This window comes from Globicephala melas, chromosome 15 (assembly GCF_963455315.2).
Source record: "Globicephala melas chromosome 15, mGloMel1.2, whole genome shotgun sequence".
Lineage (NCBI taxonomy): Eukaryota > Metazoa > Chordata > Mammalia > Artiodactyla > Delphinidae > Globicephala > Globicephala melas.
The window spans coordinates 50,488,637-50,513,021 of NC_083328.1; the positions used below are offsets into that span (position 1 = coordinate 50,488,637).

At 40.1% G+C, this 24,385-nt stretch overlaps 1 protein-coding gene across 1 annotated transcript in view; it reads left to right on the forward strand.

Annotated features, from left to right (window-relative positions):
* PAK5 (p21 (RAC1) activated kinase 5) overlaps positions 1-24,385 on the forward strand; it is a 314,862-nt gene that overhangs the window by 196,912 nt on the left and 93,565 nt on the right. The window contains exon 3 of the mRNA XM_030872576.2: positions 20,283-20,496. Coding sequence (XP_030728436.1) covers positions 20,293-20,496 — 204 coding nt within the window. The 5' untranslated portion in view covers positions 20,283-20,292. The remainder of the gene's footprint in view (positions 1-20,282; positions 20,497-24,385) is intronic.

Here is a 24,385-nt window from a genome sequence, read left to right on the forward strand (position 1 = left end):
CAAAGGGAGCTGGGGATGTATGTAGTCTGGTAGGCTGGGCACCCACCGCCTAGGGTGAGCTCCACATTACAGAAGGGGGAGCATGTGAAATCCATATACATTGTGAATCATTTTGATGTTGTTGCTATTAACATTTTAGGTACTCTTCTCTATAGCATCACCGTTCTGCTCCAGCATCCCATAGTCAAATGGAACATCATCATGTTATCTTAGAAAAGATGACCAAGGAGTCATCACAGTAAGAAATACAGTTGCTGATAACACCCAATGCAGCGTGTACACCACTAACAGCATTTTGCTGAGTTAACAAATGGATCCCCATCAGGTAGGGGATCCCCCAAATTAGGCTAAATCTTAAACCACCATATATAGAAAAATTTCTGTGTTGCAGGTATTTGAGAGTCACGGTGAGAGAGATCTGTAGCTAAACCCAGGCTTCCTTTGCAGGGTGTTAGTATCACATGGGCATCCTTTCTTCTAGGACCAGCCACTGTGCAGAGAGGCTGAAGAGAGCCCCAAGGAGGCCATGCTAAGGAGGCGGACCCTACATAACCATCTCTCCAACATTCTACCCTGTGGTCTAGGAAAATGAATGTATATGGAATACAGCCAACCAGATAATCACATCTTAACTGAAATCAGATATGGTTTCAAATCAAATCACCAAACATTCAAATCACCTCTTATTCCACTCAGATTAAAAAAAAGAAAGTCCTGCAGTGACAGATGATGCCCTAAATCTTGGCTTCTCAAACTACAGTGTGAATCAGAATCATCTGGAGAGCTTGGTAAAACACAGATTTCTGGGACCCAGCCCTAAGATTTGCTGATTCATTAGGTCTGGGGTGGAACCTCCACATTTGCATTTTTAAAAAGCTGCCTAGTGATGCTGATGCTGCTGGTCTGGGGCCACACTTGAACTCTGTCCTCCTTCATCTCTGTCCTCACATGTCTCTGTCCCCTGGCTCACCCTTCTCCAGCTTTCAAGCCCCCTTTCATGAGCTCACTGGGCATGTCCACGTTTCCAGGCCTTTGCCTCGGACTAGAACCCTTTGCCCAAATGTTCTCATGGTTTCCACTCTTACTGCCTTCAGTTCTTTGCCCAAATGTTACCTTCTTAGGAACATCTTCTCTTCCCTGACCCACAATTTAATATATCTCCTCCCCACCCAGACTCCCTGTCCCCCTCCCCTGCCTTTCCTGTGTGTGTGTGTGTCCTCCTAGGCCTTACCGCCTTCTAATGTACTAAGTAATTTACTTATTAGTTTGTTATTATTTTTCTCTCCTCTCTGAATATGAGTCCCACAGTGTTGCAGTGATCTTTGTCTATTTCTCTATTAAATCTTCAGCACCCAGAACAGTGCCTGCCATTTAGTATGTGCTCAATAAAATACTCGTTGAAGAAAAGGTACAGGGAGGATGAAGGAAGACAGACTGGAGAGGTAATTTAAAATAATCTTATTCAACCACAGATTTGGTCCACCTGGAATGCACATCACATCATATCTCCTGAGCACACAGCCAGTTTGCTTGCAGTGCCTCTGCTTCCTTGTGTGATCTTGAAAGCCTTTAGTGCACTGGTCACCTTTATCCTCCTGCTGCCAGCATCATCCTCAGGGTCTTCTGGGGTTTGAGGGCCTTGGGTGGGTGACAGGCATTCAATGAGCTGCTCTGGACAGTCTTACAGTGGAAGTGGGCACCTTAAGGTTTGGAAGGGAGTTATGGAATCAGAGGTGGGTTATTGTTGATGGTGGTGGCATTATTGGGCCCCTCAGCTGATCTGACTTGGGCTGCATGAACTAACCCATCCTGATTCTTCCCCTTTCATGTCATGGAGGAGCAAGCATGAGGAGGATAACCAGATGGTGAACATTATGTCCCAAGGCAGGAGTTTCTACACATGGAAACTTCAGTTTGAAGCTGACACATCAGTAGGAGTACGGCTTCTGTTGATTTAGGATGTTGGATGATTTGAAGATGTACAAAAAAAAAAAAAAAAGAAAGAAAGAAAGTAAAGAAAAAGAAAGAAACAAGACCCCCCCGACCCCCACAAACCCAATGATTCTTTGTCTGAAATTGTACTGAGTTTGGAGTAACTACCAAGGAGGTTCCTTTCTTTACCCATAGAAGCTAAATCCATTCTTTATGTTTTGACCAATATTCCTCAACAGGGAAGAGTTCCTTACACCCAATGCTCTAAAACTACACATGGTCAGAGAATTTAGAAGTAGACAGTTTGCCAAGTTCTTCCAGTAACCTCCAGCAAATGCCCAATTCTGTGAGGTTTTTTTCAAACAGCTGGCGGCAAAGCTAATAACTTATTTTTGGAAATAAGACAGGTGCCATTGCCCAGGTGAAGCCCATGTTCTCACTGGAGGTGGTGTTAGCATCTGACCTCAAATGAGTAAGAGCAATATTAGGCAAGTGTTTGTGCAACTCATCTGATCAATCTAAAACAAGCAAAATTAAGGTTACTTAAGGTTCTTTTGCTCCCTTTGAAATTCTGATGCATCAGTTTTTATCTTCTTGACTGAAGGAAAGAAAGAAGTCTCTAATATTGTTAAACTTGACAGTGTTTCCAATTATGATTTATAAGAGATCTGTTTTGATTGCCACCACACATGCATTATCCTATCTTCAGTCACCTGGGAAGTTGGAGAATTAGATGATGACACATCTACCATATATTTCATAGTTTCTGTTGCAAAGACTCTAAAATCTTTATAACCGATATGGGTATTTGGAGGCCTTTGTACCTATTGCTGGGGAATGTAGCTCCCTGCAATAGCCTTTTTAAGAGAGGGCAGGGGTCTTAGTGTGCTATCCTGAATAGTGAATGCCAAAAATTGGAGAATTCCACTGCCAATTTCCGGATTTAGAGGTCACTGTCAATGCTGTGCTGGAGCTGGCTCATGTGGGCTGTTGAGAGCCAATCACATGTATCCTTGTTCAGCAGTGTCACATGGTAGCTTGACATCAGCCATAGTGAGAATATTTGCACCACAGAAATTGAAAAACACTACAGTAAGGGCTGTTTGCTCCTTTCTAACCTCCTTGCCAGAGCAAATCATTAACCATTTACCAGTATACCACTGTGACTAACTGTGGTAGATTATAAACATGGTCCTAATTCAGTACCTTTCCTGGTAGCCACACCCTTTGTAATGTGACTTTGCAGCTTCTTCCTTTAGGAGATGGACTTTATCTCTCACACCTTGAACCTGGGCTGGACTTACGACTTGCATTGTTTATAGATTATAGCAGAACCAGAGGTGTGCCTGTTCCTAGCCTAGGTCTCAAGAGGCCTCACTTCTGTACTTTCTTGGAACCCTGATACCACCATAACAAGCCTGTGCTATCCTGCTGAAAGAATAGAGACCATGTGGCCATCCTAGACCAGTCAGTCTCCAGCCAACCCACAGCTGACCACAGACCACAGAAGCGAGCATGGGCAAGGCCAGAAGAAACACCTACCTGAGCTTAGCACAGATTGCCAGCCCACAGTATTGTGAGCTAAATAAATGGTTGTCATTTTAAGTCATTAATTATTGGGATTGTTTGTTATGTATCAAAAGCTAACTAATACACTAGTCTTATAATTTACAGTAAGTTTTAAACAAATGGCAGTATTGCCAGAATTAATACATCAGCCAATGTCTATTTGGGAATCTCTACTCCACTTAAAGAATCACTTTGAAAGTACTTTCTGTATTAAGTTTTCCTACCCATTACTCTCAGAGAAAGTAGTTGAGGATATTTTGGCATTAGTATCAATGGAGTAGAATAAAAAAGAAAACTAGAGAATCTGGAGCTATGTAGGTAATGTCTATCTCAAGATGGTAGGCCACACCATTCCCCCTTCAACCCATATTGCTTCTGACACACAGGCTTCTTCAGTTTCTTGAACAAGGCAAGTCCTTTTCTCTCTTGGGGCCATTATCCTCAGTGTTCCTTCTGCTTGGATTGTTCTGTCTCAACTTCTCAAGACCTACACCTTCTTATTCATAAAGGCTGAACTCTAAACATTATTCACCAATATCCATATCACAAGTAGCCACACAACTACTCTCCTCAAAAGTTATTCTATCACTGTGATAATTTAATAGAAATACATGAGGTACATATTTAACTTTAAATATTTTAGTAGCCATATTTTAAAATTTAAAAAGTGAAATTAATTTAAATGATATATTTTACTTAATTCAAAATATCCAGAATATTATCATTTTAATACATAATTAATATAAAAAATTAGTAAGTCTCATGACTGCAGAAGACCTGTACACTGTTGTTCATACCAGCTTTATTTATAGTAGTCAAAAATTGGAAACAACCAAACTATGTCTCAGTAGGTAAATGGTTAAACAGACTGTGGTACACCATGGAATACTACTCAGCAATAAAAAGGAGCAAGCTGTTGGTACACAAAACAACTTGGTGGATCTCAAGGGCATTATGCTTCATGCAAAAAGAGCCAATCTCAAATGGTCATACCCCCTGTGATGCCATTTATATAACAGTCTCAAAATTACAAATTTATGGAAATAGAAAACAGATTAGCGGTTGCCAGAGCTGAGGAGGTGGGAAGGGTAACAAGAGGGAGCTCTTTGTGGTGATGAAACAGTTTTGCATCTTGATTATGCTGGAGGTTACATGAATCTAAACATGTGATAGAATGGTGTAGTACCAAATGCACACACTCTACCAATGTCAAATTCCTGGTTTTGATATCATACTATGATCATGTAAGATGTAAGTATGGGGAAAAACTGGAGGAAGTGTACATGCTACCTCCTGTAAATCTATAATATCTCAAAGTAAAAAGTACACACACACACACACACATATGTATATGAAATATTTTACATTCTTCTTTATACCACGTGTTCACAATTTGGGTTGTGATGTATACTTCAATCAGTTTAGACTAGCCCCATTTCTGTGGCTCTGTAGTCATATGTTACTATATCAAATAGCACAGCTGTATCACATGATCTTATTTTGTTAATTTCATAGAACTTTTTATACCCTATCATGTTTTATTTCTTTCCTTTGTAATCATAATACCTAACAATTATTGAATGCCCATTCAGTGCCAGGCAGTGTTTTATGTGCTTGACAGACATTAACTCATTAAATATCCACAACAACCCTTTGACATAGATATTAATTACTAGGTGCATTTATTTTTATTTTTAACATCTTTATTAGAGTATAATTGCTTTACAATGGTATGTTAGTTTCTGCTTTATAACAAAGTGAGTCAGTTACACATATACATATGTCCCCATATCTCTTCCCTCTTGCATCTCCCTCCCTCCCACCCTCCCTATCCCACCCCTCTAGGTGGTCACAAAGCAGCGAGCTGATCTCCCTGTGCTATGCAGCTGCTTCCCACTAGCTATCTATTTTACGTTTGGTAGTGTATATATGTCCATGCCACTCTACTAGGTGCATTTATTGATGAGAAAATTGAGGCATGAAGAGATTAAGTAATTTGCCCCAATAAGTGTCAGAGCCAGGATTCAGTCTCCAGATGTCACTATACCTGTGTCTTTCTCTCCCACTAGAAAATCTCTCACTTCTACTCCATAAGGTCTTGTCCTCCCCATTCCTGCTTTGTCTATAGTTAAATGATTAGAAATATTTTTGAAGGAGTGATAAAAACTTATGAGGAAAAAGTTTGAGAGACCTGGGTTCTCTTTCCCACTCTGCCAATGGCAGCTGAATGTTTAAGTTGGGTTCCTTAGAAGCTGAACCTGAGACAGGGATTCAGATGCATGCCTGTCACACACAGCCAGTCTCACCCTCTGGGCTGCCAGTGTGGTTAAACTACAAATTGTCTTTAGAGAGGTAAATATTTTTGTCCCAGTGACCACTCATTCAACAAATATTTATTGAGCGCCTACTATATCCCAGGCACATATAAGACGGAAATCTGCTGTTATAGGCTGAATTGTCTGTATCCCCCATCCTCCTACATGCCAAATTCATATGTTGAGGTTCTAACTGCCAATACCTGTGTAACTGTGTTTGAAGATGTAGTCTATATAAAGGTAATTAAGTTAAAATTAGATCATTAGTGTGGGACTTAATCCATATGACTGGCATCCTTATAAGAAGAGGAAATTAGGACACAGGTGGGTACAGAAGGGAGACCACATGAAGACACAGGGAGAAGACGGCTATCTACAAGCCAAGGAGAAAGGCCTCAGAAGAAACTAACCCTACAGATACCTTGATCTCAGATATCCACTCTTCAGAACTGTGAGAAAATAAATTCCTGTTGTTTAAGGCACCCAGTTTGTGGTACTTTATATGGCAGCCCTAGCAAGCGGATACATATGCCTTTAGTCCCATCATTTCCATATCTGATGTTCTTTGCTGCAGAACTGCCCATATTTATGCAGAATGATACATACACCAGGATTCTCACCAGAATGTTGTTTTTAAGAACCAAAAAAAAACCCTCTTAAATATTAATCAATAAAGGAATCAATAGATGAATTATAATACATTCTACTTTATAAAATGCTATGATGTCTTAAAGACAAGTACTGATATATGTACTACTATGGAAAGATAGCCAAGGTTTCCTTTTTTTTTTTTTTTTAAACATAACAGCCAAATTATGTTAAATGACAAAAAAAGCAAATCCCACAACAGTGTGCATAGTGTGGTCATGTTTATGTATGAAAATTCAGGTTGTATGCAGGGATGGCAGAAACAAACAACAAAAGGTCCGTGTTTGGGATTTTGTGGTGGGAAAGTGTATGCCAGTTGACTTTTAGCTTTTATTCCGTATGCTTCTTTATTGTTTGAATGGTCCACACCAAGTTGTGTATTACTCATGCATTACTTCTGTAATTTGGAATAAGCACAATAGTTATATAAGGAGCTATGGAGAACATAAGAAGAAAGGGATTCTGGGGTTCAAGAATGGCAGGAAAGAAGACTTAGAGTGATGTGGGGGGCTGGGGCAGGGGAAGGCAGATGTTGGAGGGTCGGGGGCTTTTAAGTTAATGGCGGTGACTAAGGATAATAAGGCTTAATGAAGGGGAGAGGGATGTAGGCAGTTAGAGAGCTATGCAAGGGATAGACCTAGGGAGCCTGGTGCGTTTTGTTTTGTTTTTAAGGCCAATGAGAAGTCATAAAAAAGGCTTAGGAAAGAGACAGCATGAGGCGATCAGATTTAACATTTTAGAAACTTGGTCTGCCTGCAAGGTGGAGGGCTGCTTGGAAGGGGGCAAGTAAATAAATAGGGAGATTATTCAAAAGGGCCCAATGCAATCACAATTGTGTCCTTAAAAGTGGAAGAGCAAGGCAGAAGAGAGAGTTGGGCAGAGCCATGTACGAGGAAGAACAGTCAGATAAAAATGTACTGTTGCTGGCTTTGAAGACAGAGGAAGGTTTTAAAAGTCAAGGAACACAGGTGGCCTCCAGAAGCTGGAAAAGGCAAGGAAATAGCTTCCCCCTTAGAGCCTCCAGAAAGGGACACAGCTCTGCTGACACCTTGATTTTCGCCTGGTGACACGCTTTTCATACTTTTGACCTCCAGAATTCTAGGATAATGAATTTACCTAAGTTAGAGGTAATTGTTACAGTAGCAGTAGAAAACTAATATTGGGAATTCTGAGAGGTGTACAGATGTAGTGGACATTTGGGGAGTAGAATGGACAGGAACTGGTGGTGATTGGATGTGCAGGATGGGAGGGAAGGGAAGGTCAAAATGGATTCCCAGAATTGTCTTCAACAATTCCATACAACATGGTACTTCAATATATACTAGGATTGGGATATCTAGAGAAGGAACAGGTTGAACAAGTAGGAAGATTGTGACTTACGTTTTGGAGATGCTGGGTTTCAAGAGTGGGATGAATCCTAGAGTAGATTTGGATGCATAAATCTGGAGCTTAGGAAAGGAGTCTGGCTACATCTCTATATGTGTGGTTATTGGCATAAGGAAGAAGAAACATGTGGTATAGGATGAGACCATAGTGAAATAATAGCTTTTGACTATAACATTTAACACATTTTTTTCTGCATTTTTTTGGAGTGTATACTCTGTTGATGCTATTCTACAAAGCATAATTTTCTTCTTGCTCCTATTTTAACATTATGTTATCACTCTGGACAGTGTGGAAAATGAGTAGAATTTAAATGTTTTCCTCAAAGCATGCCTTTCGTCCATCCTGGGTGTTGGGTATCAGAAAATATGAGTTAGAAGAATTGAAGCGAGAATGGAGAGTTGAGTTAGATTAGAGTAATCTTGCAATGTGGATGGTCTAAACAATGTGGAGTTGGATAAATGGATATGATAAATCCAACTTCAGTCACAGATTCCAGAATGAGGACAGAATCAGAAAGCTTAGATGAGAAGAAGCCAGCAGATACATTAGATCCAAACAACTTTATCAGTGGGAGGTATACAAGAGATTCCCATAGTAGAGAAGGACAAAGAAGAAGCAAGGAGTCAGGTTTGGAGGCTGAGTTCAAATCCAAAGGATAAAAATTGGAAGCCAGAGTCAGACGCTTCCAAGGAGGTCGAGAAGGCAAGTGTAGTTGGACTAGGGAGCAAATCAGAAGAGCACACAGAGCAGGGTGCATCTGGATCACGAGTGTCTGTACAAATACAAATGGGGACCAAGTAAAGAATAATCCTTTTGTTGACCCAACATGCTTTGAAGCAGCTTTTCTGGAATGGCAAGCACCCGGTGGAACAGTGGCTGCCCACTCGTGGGTGATGTCCAGGAGACACACTGCAGTAAAAGAATCTGAGGAAAGGAAACCACATCACTTACACCGTTTTGGACATGATACAATAATTTTTCTTAGGAAACAACTTTATTTTTAGATGATATTATAGATCCATCCCAAGTTTTTAATATTTTCCTCTGAACCCCAAATTATATCCATGTTACATTTTACTTAAAAGCAACTTAACTAAAAGCCTGGTGAATCCTTTTTTTTTTTTTTTTTTTTTTTGCGGTACACAGGCTTCTCACTGTTGTGGCCTCTCCCGTTGCGGAGCACAGGCTCCGGACGCACAGGCTCAGCGGCCATGGCTCACGGGCCCAGCCGCTCCGCGGCATGTGGGATCCTCCCGGACCGGGGCACGAACCCGTGTCCCCTGCATCGGCAGGTGGACTCTCAACAACTGCGCCACCAGGGAAGCCCTGTGGTGAATCCTTTGTTCCCAAATCTGAGGCTGTGCCAAATACGTATCTGAGCAATGGCATCTCGACAAGGGCATGGTGTGGCTGCTCTCATCCTCTCTGCAGAGGAGTTTCTCAAATAGCCATCTTTCTTCAACCAATGATAGGCAGGTCATTAACCCTAAATTATCTGAACACAGGTAGGTATTTCAGAAGTACTTAAGTATCCATTACTGCATTTACCAAGTTCCTCAAAAGGGATCTGAGGCTAAGAAAAGAAAAATCTTTTCCTGAGGGGGTCAACGAGAAAAGAATCACCTCTGAGATGTATGTTAAAGGCGCCATCGTTTAATTCTGTGGTCTTCCTCTAAGCAGCCAGCTGTCTGTCTAGCTGAAAACCTTAATAGTCTAGTAGTTACACTGAGTCCTCACTTCAGCTGTAGGGCCTGCAAGCACAGACTAAGCAGTCGTCAGTGCCAAAGGTTAGACCAATACAGTTTTGATGGGGAGAGAGGATAAGAGCAAAAAAATTATCTAATAGATTGGCCCCAGCTCAGCTCACCTCTCTGCCACACCCCATCTTCAATGTGTTCCCTCTCTGCTAACTACTTTCCCCCGTACAGGCCAAAGCTCCTGGGACATGTCCATACCATTGGTTATTATTATTATTATTATTATTGTAAAATATACATAATACAAAATTGACCATTTTAACCATCCTTAAATGTACAGTTCAGTGGCCTTCAGTCCGTGCACACTGTTGGGCAACCATCACCACCATCCATCTTCAGAACCTTTTCATCCTCCCAAACTGAAACTCTATACCCATTAAACAATACGTCCTCATTCTCCCCTCTTCCCAGCCCCTGGCAATACCATTCTACTTCATGTCCCTATGAATTTGACTACTTTAGGTGCCTCGTATAAGTAGAATCAGGCCATATTTGTCCTTCTGGGTCTGGCTTATTTCACTTAGTGTAATATCTTTGAGGTTCATCCACACTGTTGCCTGTGTCTCAAATATTTTTTAATAATTTTGAATACAATAGCAAAATACTACCTTGTGAATTTTTATACTCTGGCCCGAACTTCAAAGCCCTTTATGAGCATGCCAACATTTTGAAAACTAGAGGTATTCTATCAGTATAGCACTATTCTTACTGATTATTCCAACTGTACATATTAATAAAGAATGGGAAAGTAGTAAAAAAAATATAAAATTACCAGGTATATATATATATATATATATATATATATATATATAAAACAAATTATACTTTGAGCAAGAAAGTTGAAAATAGAATTTGTAATCCTGAAACAGACTTTTTAAAAACAGATTTATTTATTATTTATTTATTTAATTTATTTTTGGCTGCGCCGGGTCTTAGTTGCAGCACGCCTGATCTTTGTTGAGGCATGCGCGATCTTTTGTCACGGCGTGCGGGCTCTTTGTTGTGGTGCGCGGGCTTCTCTCTAGTTGTGGCATGTGGGTTTTCTCTCTCTAGTTGTGGCTCACGGGCTCCAGGGTGTGTGGGCTCTGTAATTGGCTGCACGTGGGCTCTCTAGTTGAGACCTGCAAGCTCAGTAGTTGTGGCACGTGGGCTTAGTTGCTCTGCGGCATGTGGGATCTTAGTTCCCTGACCAGGGATTGAACCTGCGTCCCCTGCATTGTAAGGCAGATTCTTTACCACTGGACCACTAGGGAAGTCCCCCGAAACAGACTTTTTGAGCCAAAAATATTCAGGAGAATAAAAAGTGTTAGTGGCCTGTAGTCATGTGTTTCCTAGGCCAGTAGGCATGCTTGCAGTCAAGTATAGTTTTAAAATCTACCTGGAATGTTACTTCATTTTCTGCATAAACAAGAAGAATGTTCTTGTAAGCTCTCCCATACATGCTTGTGATGGTTAATATTATGTGTCAGTTTGACTGGGCCAAGGGATGTCCAGATAGTTGGTATATATTATTTCTGGGTATGATTCTGGAAGAGATTAGCATTCAGATTGGTGAACTGAATAAGGCAGATGACCCTCCCCAATGTGGGCGAGCATCGTGCAATTTCTTGAGGGCCCAAATGAGCAAAAAGACAAAGGAAGGGTGAGTTTACTCTCTTCCTGCTTGAGCTGAGGCTTCCATCTTCTCCTGCCCTTGGACCTTGGCGCTCCTGGTTCTTGTGTTTTCAGACTCAGACTGGGACCAGCTCCTGATTCTCCAGGCCATGGACATGAACTGAATTACACTGATAGCTTTCCTGGTTCACCAGCTTGCAGACAGCAGATCATGGGGCATCTTGACCAACATAACCACATTAGCCAATTCCTATAATAAATTCCCTCTTATATACATCTATAATATATAAATCCTATTGGTTCTGTTTCTCAGGAGAATTCTGACTAATACAATGCTTATTTCATAAGCTGAGGACCTATGAGCTAAGAGACATTTTAGAGAGGCTAGAAATGGGGGCATTAGTTTATGTCTATCTGTTATATGTGGTTGCTTGAAATGTCTCTACCTGCTCATCCAGTTGTAAATGTGCAATTCAGCAATCAAAGGAAATATTTCTTTCCTAAACTACATGCCACTTTCAGTGGACATGGCTACCAAAGAATTAGGTAGGTTTTGCCAATATTCAAAACCTTTGATGTAGAGCAATAGAAATAAGGGTAAAAGGGCCCAAGATTAGAAATCTACTCAGTATTCAGCACCTTACTGAACACTCATTCTGTGTGAACTGCCAGTTCTCAGGCAAGATGAGAATCTAAACTGACTGGCACCATCGGGAAGATCAAGTTGTCATCTGATATGTTTCCCAAGAGATAGCAGCTTCTTGAATCATTTGTGAATGGCTACTCTAGATATAATTTCAAAATGATGGTTGCTAGCCCCCTTTTTACTCTGCTATTCATGTAAATCAATCTTTTCTTCTGAATGTTAACCCAAAGGATGAATTTTTAAAGTTTTATTTCAGTATATTCTGATACATGCTAACTTTAACAAGTTTGTTATTTTTTTTAATCCACTGTTATTTTTGTTGGCCGCACTGCGTGGCTTCCGGGATCTCAGTTCCCCAACCAGGGATTGAACCCAGGCCACAATAGTGAAAGCCCGAAATCCTAACCACTAGGCCACCAGGGAACTTCTCCTTAACAAGTGTTTCTTTTGAGTTGATTTAAAAATATTTTAGAAAATAAATATACCACACATGGTTTACCAAAAAAATGTTTAAAAATCCAGTGGTTTCCTGATTCACCCTATGATAACTCCAAGTTCTGTTTCCCCAGAGGCCACCATGACATTCCTTTGGTTTTGGCAATTTTTTTTTCAGTTTTTTACCTCTAACAACAAATATGTGTATGCAGTTTTATCAATACTAGGCATCTCCATCCTTTTATTTTCTGTTATGGTAGATAGAATTTAGCTGTATCATACAATCTGCCCAGTGATTGAAAGCACGTACTTTGAGATTCTGAGTCTCCAGCTTTGCCAGTTTATTACCTCTGAGCTCCTGTTTTTCCTTCTGTAAAATGGAGGTATGATAATAACACCTCTTGTGCCAAAGGAGTTAACATAGCAGGCCTGAGGCTGCGTTTCTTAGAGAAACCTATTTGCAAGTTTAGCCCTTGGCTGGCATCTGGGAACTTGGATTTTAGGAGGGTTCCCACTGTTCCCTGGTAAGAATGGCTCCCTGTGACTAAACTGTTTATTCAAACAATATGGTCTAAGCTGAACCCATGTTTCCTTCTGGAATCTGAAGTTTTGGCACAGACCAGACAGTGGTGTCTATGTGATAGGTACCGAATAAAATCCTCAGGCACTGAGACTTTCACAAGCTTCCGTGGTAGACAACATTTCACATATGTTGTCACAATTCAGTGCTAGAGGAATTAGTCACATCCTTTGTGAATCCGCTGGGAGAGGACCCCTGGAAGCTTACCCCTGGGTCCCTCTAGACTTGGCCCTTGTGCCTTTTCCCTTTGCTGATTTTGCTTTGTATCCTTTTACTATAATAAATCAGAGCCGTGAGTATAACTCTATGCCGAGCCCTGTGAGTTCTCCTAACAAATCAAACCTAAGGGTGGTCTTGGGGACCCCCACCATTGGGTTATTGTGAGTTTTAAGTGAGATCAAGCACCTCGAGCATTTAGCACTTTGCCAGGTACAGACTAAGCGTGGGCTTATCAAAGAGAAGAAACCATTTGCCAAGGCAGGTCTGGATTTGAGGAGGGTTCCCTCCCATGTGTCTTTCACCTGAGTGTGAGATTCCTCATTGCTGTCAGAGGAATGGCCATTACTCATGGAACATCACTATACATCTTGGAGATTCCCTCTCTGCTTTCTGTCAAGTGTGAGCTTCACAGGAACATGACTTTAGGGTTTAGAACTTCTTCATTTTCTTTTTAAGTTGCTTCCTCTTTAACTCAAACTTATTAGACAGCTAGAACTGTATATATATTACCATTTAAATTACAGTTGTGTAGTATCACACAATGAAATGTAGGCAAATTAATTCAGCTGTGGGTTTCCTCTCCACAACTGTCTTACTTTAAAACAAGAATGGTATTAGTTCATTGATATTTTCTTTTTTTATATTCTCACTTGAATGGCATAGCAACCACTGAGAAATGCACAGTCAGGAAGGGAATAGTAAGACATTTCTATTCTGGTTCTAAAAATATTTGATCCAACATTCTCAGTGCTTGTTCAGGTATGAATACATGCAAAAGAACTCTTCTCAAATGATTTTTTTTAAAAACAATTGCTCCCTTGTTTTAAAAAATTGATCATAAAGTTTATTAAAATGTCAAGTGGACTCAGCCAATGCATGACCAGATTATATTTTCAAAAAAAAATGTTTTTGGCTGTTCTGCACTACACATGGGATCTTAGTTCCCCGACCAGGGACTGAACCCACACCCCCTGCAATGGAAGCACAGAGTCTTAGCCACTGGACCACCAGGGAAATCCCTCAAATATTTTTTATTTTCATAAAATAATACTGAGATATGGTGTATAGAGTCACTTACTTATTTGGCATAATTGCCTGTCCACTGAAATCCTTCTAGGCCCTTGACAAACCAGACAACAAGATCACAATGAAAACTCCTCTGAGTGGACACAATTGTATAACATTTAATATAGTTAACCAGATTGAGCATTGTTACTTGAGACTTTGAAGCAGCTAAAATAGAGAAAAATGATGGGCATCTGAAGATGCAAGGTATGAGATGATCATAGTTAGCGTTTTCTGTGCAACAATCTACTCCAAAAGGTAATGACTTAAAGCCATTTTATTTGTGTCCTGATTCTATAGGTTGGCACTTTGAGTCCAGCTCAGCTGGGCTTTTTTTTCTGCTGGCTTTGACTGGGCTCGCTAGTGGACAGCTGCTGGTCAGCTAGGCAGCTCCATTTCCAGGGCTGGTTGTTGCCTAGGCTGATGAGTGACTGGGCTGCATGGTCTGTCATTCCCTAACAAGATGGCCTGGCCTTGTTCTCATGCTGGCTGCCGGTTCCAAGAGCAGCGTGGAGGCAAGCCCCAGTGGGCAAGCACATTTCGTGCTTGTGTCAGGGTTTTTACTGTCCCTTGGTAGATTACATATCCTGGTCCAGCGTCAGTGCGGGAGACACCCACCCGAGGGCTGGACACTGAGAGGCATGAAACACCAGGGGCCATTCCTGTGGCAGTCTACTACGGCTGGGCTCCTTTACTTCTTTATACTCTGGCTGAGATGTTCTCAAATGTTTAAAATCAATTGACATATTTATTTATTTATTTATTTATTTTCGACATCTTTATTGGAGTATAATTGCTTTACAGTGGTGTGTTAGTTTCTACTTTATAGCAAAGTGAATCAGTTATACATATACACATGTTCCCATATCTCTTCCCTGTTGCATCTCCCTCCCTCCGACCCTCCCTATCCCACTCCTCTAGGTGGTCACAAAGCACCGAGCTGATCTCCCTGTGCTATGTGGCTGCTTCCCACTAGCTATCTATTTTACGTTTGGTAGTGTATATATGTCCATGCCACTCTCCCACTTTATCACAGCTTACCCTTCCCCCTGCCCATATCCTCAAGTCCATTCTCTAGTAGGTCTGTGTCTTTATTCCTGTCTTACCCCTAGGTTCTTCATGACCATATATTTTTTTTAATTCCATATATATGTGTTAGCATACGGTATTTGACTTTCTCTTTCTGACTTACTTCACTCTGTATGACAGACTCTAGGTCCATCCACCTCGCTACAAATAACTCAATTTTGTTTCTTTTTATGGCTGAGTAATATTCCATTGTATATATGTACCACATCTTCTTTATCCATTCATCCGATGATGGACACTTAGGTTGCTTCCATCTCCTGGCTATTGTAAATAGAGCTGCAATGAACATTTTGGTACATGACTCTTTTTGAATTATGGTTTTCTCAGAGTATATGCCCAGTACTGGGATGGCTGGGTCATATGGTAGTTCTCTTTGTAGATTTTAAAGGAACCTCCATACTGTTCTCCATAGTGGCTGTATCAATTTACATTCCCACCAGCAGTGCAAGAGTGTTCCCTTTTCTCCACACCCTCTCCAGCATTTACTATTTATAGACTTTTTGATGATGGCCATTGTGACTGGTGTGAGATAATAGCTCATTGTATTGTTTTGTGTGTGTGTGTGTGTTTTTCTTGTGTGTGTGTGGTACACGGGCCTCTTACTGTTGTGGCCTCTCCTGTTGCGGAGCACAGGCTCCGGACGCGCAGGCTCAGCGGCAATGGCTCACAGGCCCAGCCGCTCCACGGCATGTGGGATCTTCCCAGACCGGGGCACAAAACCATGTCCCCTGCATCGGCAGGCAGACTCTCAACCACTGCACCACCAGGGAAGCCCCTCATTGTAGTTTTGATTTGCATTTCTCTTATGATTAGTGATGTTGAGCATTGTTTCATGTGTTTGTTGGCAATCTGTATATCTTCTTTGGACAAATGTCTATTTAGGTCTTCTGCCCATTTTTGGATTGGGTTGTTTGTTTTTTTGTTATTGAGCTGCATGAGCTGCTTGTAAATTTTGGAGATTAATCCTTTGTCAGTTGCTTCACTTGTAAATATTTTCTCCCATTCTGAGTGTTGTCTTTTGGTCTTGTTTATGGTTTCCTTTGCTGTGCAAAAGCTTTGAAGTTTCATTAGGTCCCATTTGTTTAGTTTTGTTTTTATTTCCATTTCTCTAGGAGGTGGGTCAAAAAGAATCTTGCTGTGATTTATGTCATAGAGTGTTCTGCCTATGTTTTCCTCTAAGAGTTTGATAGCTTCTGGCCTTACATTTAGGTCTTTAACCCATTTTGAGCTTATTTTTGTGTATGGTGTTAGGGAGTGTTCTAATCTCATACTTTTACATGTACCTGTCCAGTTTTCCCAGCACCACTTATTGAAGAGGCTGTCTTTTCTCCACTGTATATTCTTGCCTCCTTTATCAAAGATAAGGTGACCATATGTGCATGGGTTTATCTCTGGGCTTTCTATCCTGTTCCATTGATCTATCTTTCTGTTTTTGTGCCAGTACCATACTGTCTTGATTACTGTAGCTTTGTAGTATAGTCTGAAGTCAGGGAGCCTGATTCCTCCAGCTCCATTTTTCGTTCTCAAGATTGCTTTGGCTATTCTAGGTCTTTTGTGTTTCCATACAAATTGTGAAAATTTTTGTTCTAGTTCTGTGAAAAATGCCATTAGTAGTTTGATAGGGATTGCATTGAATCTGTAGATTGCTTTGGGTAGTAGAGTCATTTTCACAGTGTTGATTCTTCCAATCCAATAACATGGTATATCTCTCCATCTATTTGTATCATCTTTAATTTCTTTCATCAGTGTCTTATAATTTTCTGTATACAGGTCTTTTGTCTCCTTAGGTAGGTTTATTCCTAGGTATTTTATTATTTTTGTTGCAATGGTAAATGAGAGTGTTTTCTTAATTTCACTTTCAGATTTTTCATTATTAGTGTATAGGAATGCCAGAGATTTCTGTGCATTAATTTTGTATCCTGCTACTTTACCAAATTCATTGATTAGCTCTAGTAGTTTTCTGGTAGCATCTTTAGGATTCTCTACGTGTAGTATCATGTCATCTGCAAACAGTGACAGCTTTCCTTCTTCTTTTCTGATTTGGATTCCTTTTATTTCTTTTTCTTCTCTGATTTGCTGTGGCTAAAACTTCCAAAACTATGTTGAATAATAGTGGTGAGAGTGGGCAACCTTGTCTTGTTCCTGATCTTAGTGGAAATGCTTTCAATTTTTCACCATTGAGGATGATGTTTTCTGTGGGTTTGTCATATATGGCCTTTATTATGTTGAGGAAAGTTCCCTCTATGCCTACTTTCTGCAGGGTTTTTATTATAAATGGGTGTTGAATTTTGTCAAACGCTTTCTCTGCATCCATTGAGGTGATCATGTTTTTTCTTCTTCAATTTGTTAATATGGTGTATCACGTTGATTGATTTGTATATATTGAAAAATCCTTGCATTCCTGGAATAAACCCCACTTGATCATGGTGTATGATCCTTTTAATGTGCTGTTGGATTCTGTTTGCTAGTATTTTGTTGAGGATTTTTGCATCTATGTTCACCAGTGATATTGGCCTGTAGTTTTCTTTCTTTGTGACATCTTTGTCTGGTTTTGGTATCAGGGTGATGGTGGCCACGTAGAATGCGTTTGGGAGTGTTCCTCCCTCTGCTATATTTTGGAAGAGTTTGAGAAGGATAGGTGTTAGCTCTTCTCTAAATGTTTGATAGATTTCACCTGTGAAGCCATCTGGTCCTGGGTTTTTGTTTGTTGGAAGATTTTTAATCACAGTTTCAATTTAAGTGCTTGTGATTGGTTTGTTCATATTTTCTATTTCTTCCTGGCTCAGTCTTGGCAGGTTGTGAATTTCTAAGAATTTGTCAATTTCTTCCAGGTTGTCCATTTTATTGGCATAGAGTTTTTCCAAGAGGGATAACACACATCAAGGTATTTTTGAGCCCTTATCATCCTTCATTAGTTTTTCATTATCACCCTACGTTAGTTTTCTAAATTAGTGTGAAATAACAACCAGGATGGATGGGAAAATGGGTTTTAATAAATTCTGAGAAGTTAATGCTGTGAAGAGTCTCATCCCTGTCAGGAGAATGTATCTGCAGTGCTGTGGTCTGAATGTGTCCCTCCAAAATTCATATGTTGAAATACTAATCCCCGAGGTGATGGCAATAGAAAGTGGGGCCTTTGGGAGATGATCAGTTCATCCCATCCTGTGAATGGGATTAGTGCCCTCATAAGAAGAGACCAGAAAGAGCTCCCTTGTCCCTTCCAACCTGTGAAGTTACAGCAAAAAGGCAGCCACCCAGAAAGCAGGTTCTCAGCAGGCAGGTAATATGCCAGCACCTTGATCTTGGACTTCCAGCCTCCAGAACTGTGAGAAATAAACTTATGTTGTTTATAAACCTCTTGGTCTCTGGTGTTTTGTTATAGCAGCTCAGACTTGCATCAGTAGAGGATGGACTAGGAGCTTTAGAAAACTAGAAGGAAAGGAGGAAGCCCCTGCTGGCCAAGCAGGGATAAATGGTTAAAAGAGAAAACAGAAGTTTTAACTGAGGATGAAGGGGAGGGAGGGAGAGAGAAAGGAGGGAAAGAGGAAAGGAAGATGTTAACATCTATGGAGTTCTGACCCCAGGTGCTCTTCCTTGAATGTTTTGTTCTGGGTGATTTTAGTCTGTCAGCAAATATTTCTTGAGTCCTACCATATGCCAGGCATTGGCAAACTGTAATAAACAAGGAGGCAGCATCCCTACTCTCATGGATCTTATATTCTAGAAGGGAAGACAGACACTGGGCATACCATTACACCCAATTAATTGATAGCAAGTGGATAAGTGCAGTGAAAAATATGTACAGAGCTTTACAAGTATATATATAACCCACCTACTCAAGTCTGAGGGCTGAGATAAGGCTTTCCCAACAAAGCAACCTTGAAGCCAAAGCACCATCTTTTATAAAACCTGCAGCAGGGGTGTCAGGATTCCCCAAATGATCATGATTGTCATGTTCACAGAAAATTCGGAATGAGAAAATCGGTTACCCAAGATCATGGTGAAGAGGTGGGATTCAAACCCAGGTTACCTTACATGTTTTCAATAAACGTAAAGCATAAAGTAACCATTTTACATTATTTTCTAGAGGTATCCCTGTCATAGGGTGTTTTAACTAGGTAAACTACATTGTTTCAAATAAGTAAAACACATTGTACAAAATTCTAAATATTCTGTGAAAAGTGGCTCTTCTTCCCTGCCTTGTCCCCCTGGCTCCCTTCTCTGCAGGCAAAGCCAGTCAAGTTTCTCGTGTATTAATCCAGAGGTATTTTTAATACTTGCAGCACTGACTTTGTGCCAGGTACTTTTCAAAGTGTTTTACAAATGTTTACTTGTTTAATCCTGATAATAATTTTATGTGGCAAATAGAATTATTAACTCCATTTTTCATGTTTATGCATATTTTTCCACACAAATGTTTTAGATTTTAAGTGCACACCACACTTTGAGATGCTTCTCCCTGTGTACTAGTCAGCTTTTGCTTTGGTAATATCATGTAACAAACAAGTACAAAATCTTAGTGGCTTCATGACAAACATTTATATCATACTTATAACTCAGCTGTGGCTCAGTTGGGCTTGGCTCCAAACTGGAGGTCAGATTTGTGTCTGCTTCATGCATCTCTCCTTCCAGAATCTTGGCTGAGGGTGTATTGCCCACTAGAGAGATCTTCATGCCAAGTAGCAGGAGCATAAGAGGGAAGTGGAAACATACAATACCTTCAGAAACCTCCACCCTGAAGAGAAGGATGTTCTCCTCCACGCACAGTCCATTAGTCAAAGAGAATCACATGGCCAAATCCAAACTCTGTGGGTCAGGAAACTATATATGGCAAGTGCAAGAAGAGAACACAAACTTTTGAATGAAGTTATCTAATCTACACACCCTAAAAATACAAATTCTATCTTTTGCTACTGATATATAGAGGAAGAATTGAAAAGATAGAACTCTGAATGAATTACTAATTTTCCTATGGTCTTTTGCTGGCGACATATAAACAGCTCCCTGTTTCTGTTTGCATTTCTCAGGTTTTCCATCATGTTTGGAAAGAAAAAGAAAAAGATTGAAATATCTGGCCCATCCAACTTTGAACACAGGGTTCATACTGGGTTTGATCCACAAGAACAGAAATTTACCGGCCTTCCCCAGCAGTGGCACAGCCTGTTAGCAGACACGGCCAACAGGCCGAAGCCCATGGTAGACCCTTCGTGCATCACTCCCATCCAGCTGGCTCCCATGAAGGTATGGCGAGGATTCTGTCTTTAAGTTGGCTTAAGAAGCATGCTCTCTCATTTGATGCAGTGAGCCATCTTTACGGGCGAGCTATCAAATGTGTAAATCATGTATTTGTTTTTAAATATCCACAGATTATCCACAATCATCTTCAATGAGTATAATGTTCACCACTTAATTTTCATGTAAATTGCAACACATAAAAAGGAACCTCAGCTTTCAGATGTGAGTTTTTTTTTTAATCAGACTCATACAATACAGTCACAAAATAGGAAATTTTCATTTCTACTTTTAATGGTGTTTGTTCTTTTTACTAAAGAATATTATCCACCCACTCTGGTAAATATTGGCAATAATCTCTGAGTAGACATTATGTTAGGCAACTTTGTGTTGTTTTACATTTGCCCTCAGAATGTCTAAACTTTTATATAAATAGTAATAACAGTTTTTAACAATAATAAATGATTTATATATATGTACACACATACATGCATATGTGTATATACTTTATATATAAAATCAAATATATATTTATAAGTATATATATATAAATTATATGTGTATAGTCTTCATAGTCTAAGAACTATTTCAAATAAAAGATGAAGCATTTGAGTCCTAGAATAGGCTATAATTTACCTTAAAAAATGGCTAGTAGATTTTTAAAAGGAATGTTCATCAAAATAATTGCATTAAAGTCAAACTCAGACCCAGTACATTTCAGATATGTCAAGAGACTACAAAGAAAGTCCAGCCTTTGCAGTTTCCTTCTGCACCTCAGAATGATAAGAATTCCCTGGGTCATTTCCCAAAAGCTCCCTATGGGAGTTAAACATCATTGAAGCTTATCATCATGTTATCCAATAGATTAGATTTATATTAGTAGGCATCTGAGCTGCATAAACACCTTATTCTGTATTAACACGCACATTGAATACACTGAGTTTAAATGATACGTAAAACAACAGTGGATGCATTTTTAAAAGGAGTAAAGAAGGAACCTATCTGGTAAATTACAAGAAATTCTTATAAGAGACCACCTGAGTTAAATAAGTTGGAATTGTGATTCCATCATTTATGCATGGTCTTGGTCATTCTATTCTAGTATTGAACATGTGGGTCTCTTCTGCCCAAAGATCTATACAGAGTGTTCTAATCCTGCATCTTGTGAATTTGATGTTCTGATAAGATTTTGAAAGTTTTCAAGCCAGCTAAAATGTAAAATACTAAGGAGATAGATATTTGAGAAGATAAAAATTTAGGGACAAAAAGGAACCTCTTATTCTAAGCAGGTATTGATTGATATTTAATAGAAACTGACCAATTAACCAACTCAACTGGTTAATATTAGGCAGTATCTTACTACTGAACATGATTTTCTTCCGAAATAAAGACTAATGCCTCACTAATGACTAAATAATAGGCTGAGCCTTATCTAAAAAGAAGCTGAGATTGGAAAGAATTTACTTTTTAGTTTCATTATTTTTCTCATATTCCAAGTTTTTATAAAACCCAGAAAACAGAAGACACAGTGTGCCCAGAAAAGTTATCGGCTGTTGATCAACATGACAAAGGAAAACTGCCCAAATGAAACAAGGGCTATTTTTTTTACCCTTGAGTATAATCATTTGATGAGGAACATTCTGGAAGAAAGTAGTTAAAGGCCCACGATGTGCTTTCATATCAGGGAGTGTGGTTATTACAGGGTCAGGACAGAGTACCATTTATTTCACCATGGATTTTCACTTGTCCAGGTCCTAGCAGGTGCTGGCTGGCAGTGAAGTAGGAATCTCCCATCTCAGTGATAACCCACCATGGTCAGTGGATGTAGGACTTAAGAGAACCTTCTAGCTCATTTCTTCCGTCTCCTGGATGGGCTGGCTCATGATCTTCTCAGGCTTAATTTATGAGCCTCACTGATTGGAGCAAGATTTCCTAACTGCTGAGCTCCTGAGCCCAGTGATTCTCTTACTCACGTCATGGGCTTCCTAGCCCTGATGCCAAATGTGTGAGTATCCAGTCTGCATGAAACGTGAATGTTTGTTTTGGACACTTAAATGCTAACAGAAAGATGTCTGGAAAATACATCTCGAGTATGCGTCCAGTCCTGGATTTCTGAAAATTTCAGGCACAGTTTTACCTGCAAGAAAAAATAAAAACAGACAAGGAGTGACAAAACAAGAGTCAGCTAGGTTGAATTTTCCCCAGAAAGAGCGGAGCTAATTAAATACTTTCTAACTGAAGGACCCGCAAGAAATCCATATTTCATACTCTCACCAAACTCCTTTAGATGGAGACTCTCTTTCTCCAAATCCCATGAATGCAGTTGGTGCTGTCAGCACATATTGAATCGGGGTCCAAGAGAATCCTACTGACTCTACCAGCCTCTTGGAATAAGGAAAATAAAAGGTTGCAGGGGCCAAAGTATGCCATGAGGTTTGGATGATCTCACTCTTTGGAAATGACTTCTCTGTAGAAATCTTGCAAGTGACTTGAGAAGGGCAAATTATAAACCATGCAGTATATATTGCAGAAGTTGGAACAGTCTTTGAAATACGAAGCCATGAATGAATTGATAGAAAGGAATGAATAGGTAGAGTTGTGCAGATTTAAAGCCATTTTGGCAAAGTTTTTTAAGTTAAGTAGAATTGACAATTCTAATTTGGTCAATTTGTCCTTGAAGCGGACAAAGGACAACGAGAAAACAGATCATGACATAAAAGCAGTATTGGAAGAGGTGTACAGTGCCTTAGGTGGTGGCAAAGTGCTGGTCCTTCAGGGTTGGTCAGTAAGCGTCAGGCTAGCTGGTTCTGAATGGAAATTCACCATTGCAACCAATACTCTCTTCTCTGATTGGTTAAAGAGCTGTTCCTGTTCAAACCGTCTTTAAAGTACATGTCACAATCACCAGGACATACTCTTCTATGTAGATTCATTTAAGTCAGTGTCTCTCAAACTATAGTCCAACAGAATCACCTGGAAGGCTTGATAAACACAGATTGCTGGGCCCATTTCCAGAGTCTCTGATTGAACAGGGCTGGGATGGAGCCTAAGAATTTGCACTTCTAATAAGTTTCCAGGTGATGCTGTTGCTGCTGGTCTGGGGACCATGCTTTGAAAACCTTGATTTAGCTAATTACAAAAGAATTTATCCACATAATGTATCAATACAGTTTACACGGGCCAACATTTCCATAATCTCAGAAACCAGGAGCCACAGGTTAGCTCCAATTTGTGTCAAAAGTTAAACTTCAGGTACCCAAGCCAAAGGTGTGTAGGCAAGGTGAGGGTGGGGTGGGGAGTGCTTTTTAAAACATAAAACGTTTGGCAAATATCTTTGAGAAACTCCTTTCTATATGTAGCATCATTTTGTCCACAAGAATGTCATAAGCAATAATACCAAAATTCCTGCTGAATTAGATACATTTACGTAAAGGACAGGATGAATGGTCATGTTTGTTCTTGCCCAGTGGTTCTCAAACTTGGGCTTTCAGCAGAATCTCCTGAGGAGCTTATTAAAACCAAGATTCCTGGGCCCCACCCTAGAGATTCTGCTTCAGTAGTTCTGGGTGTGCCCCATGGTTTACACGTCTAACACGCTCTCAGATGGTGCTGACGCTACTAATGGGTGGAGGACAACTTTAAGAACCACTGTTTTAGGTGGACTGAAGCTTGAGCTTAGTGATCACCCTTTGTAACAGCCTAGAAATCATTTAAAAATGCTAAAAAATTATAACAAGGATAATGTTAAAAAGCCTTTATATCACAGCATTGTAAATCAACTATACTCCAATAAAAAATAAATAAAAAGAATAAACGGGGACTTCCCTGGTGAAGTACTGCCAGGACTAACCCTGGCACAGTGGTTAAGAATCTGCCTGCCAATGCAGGGGACACGGGT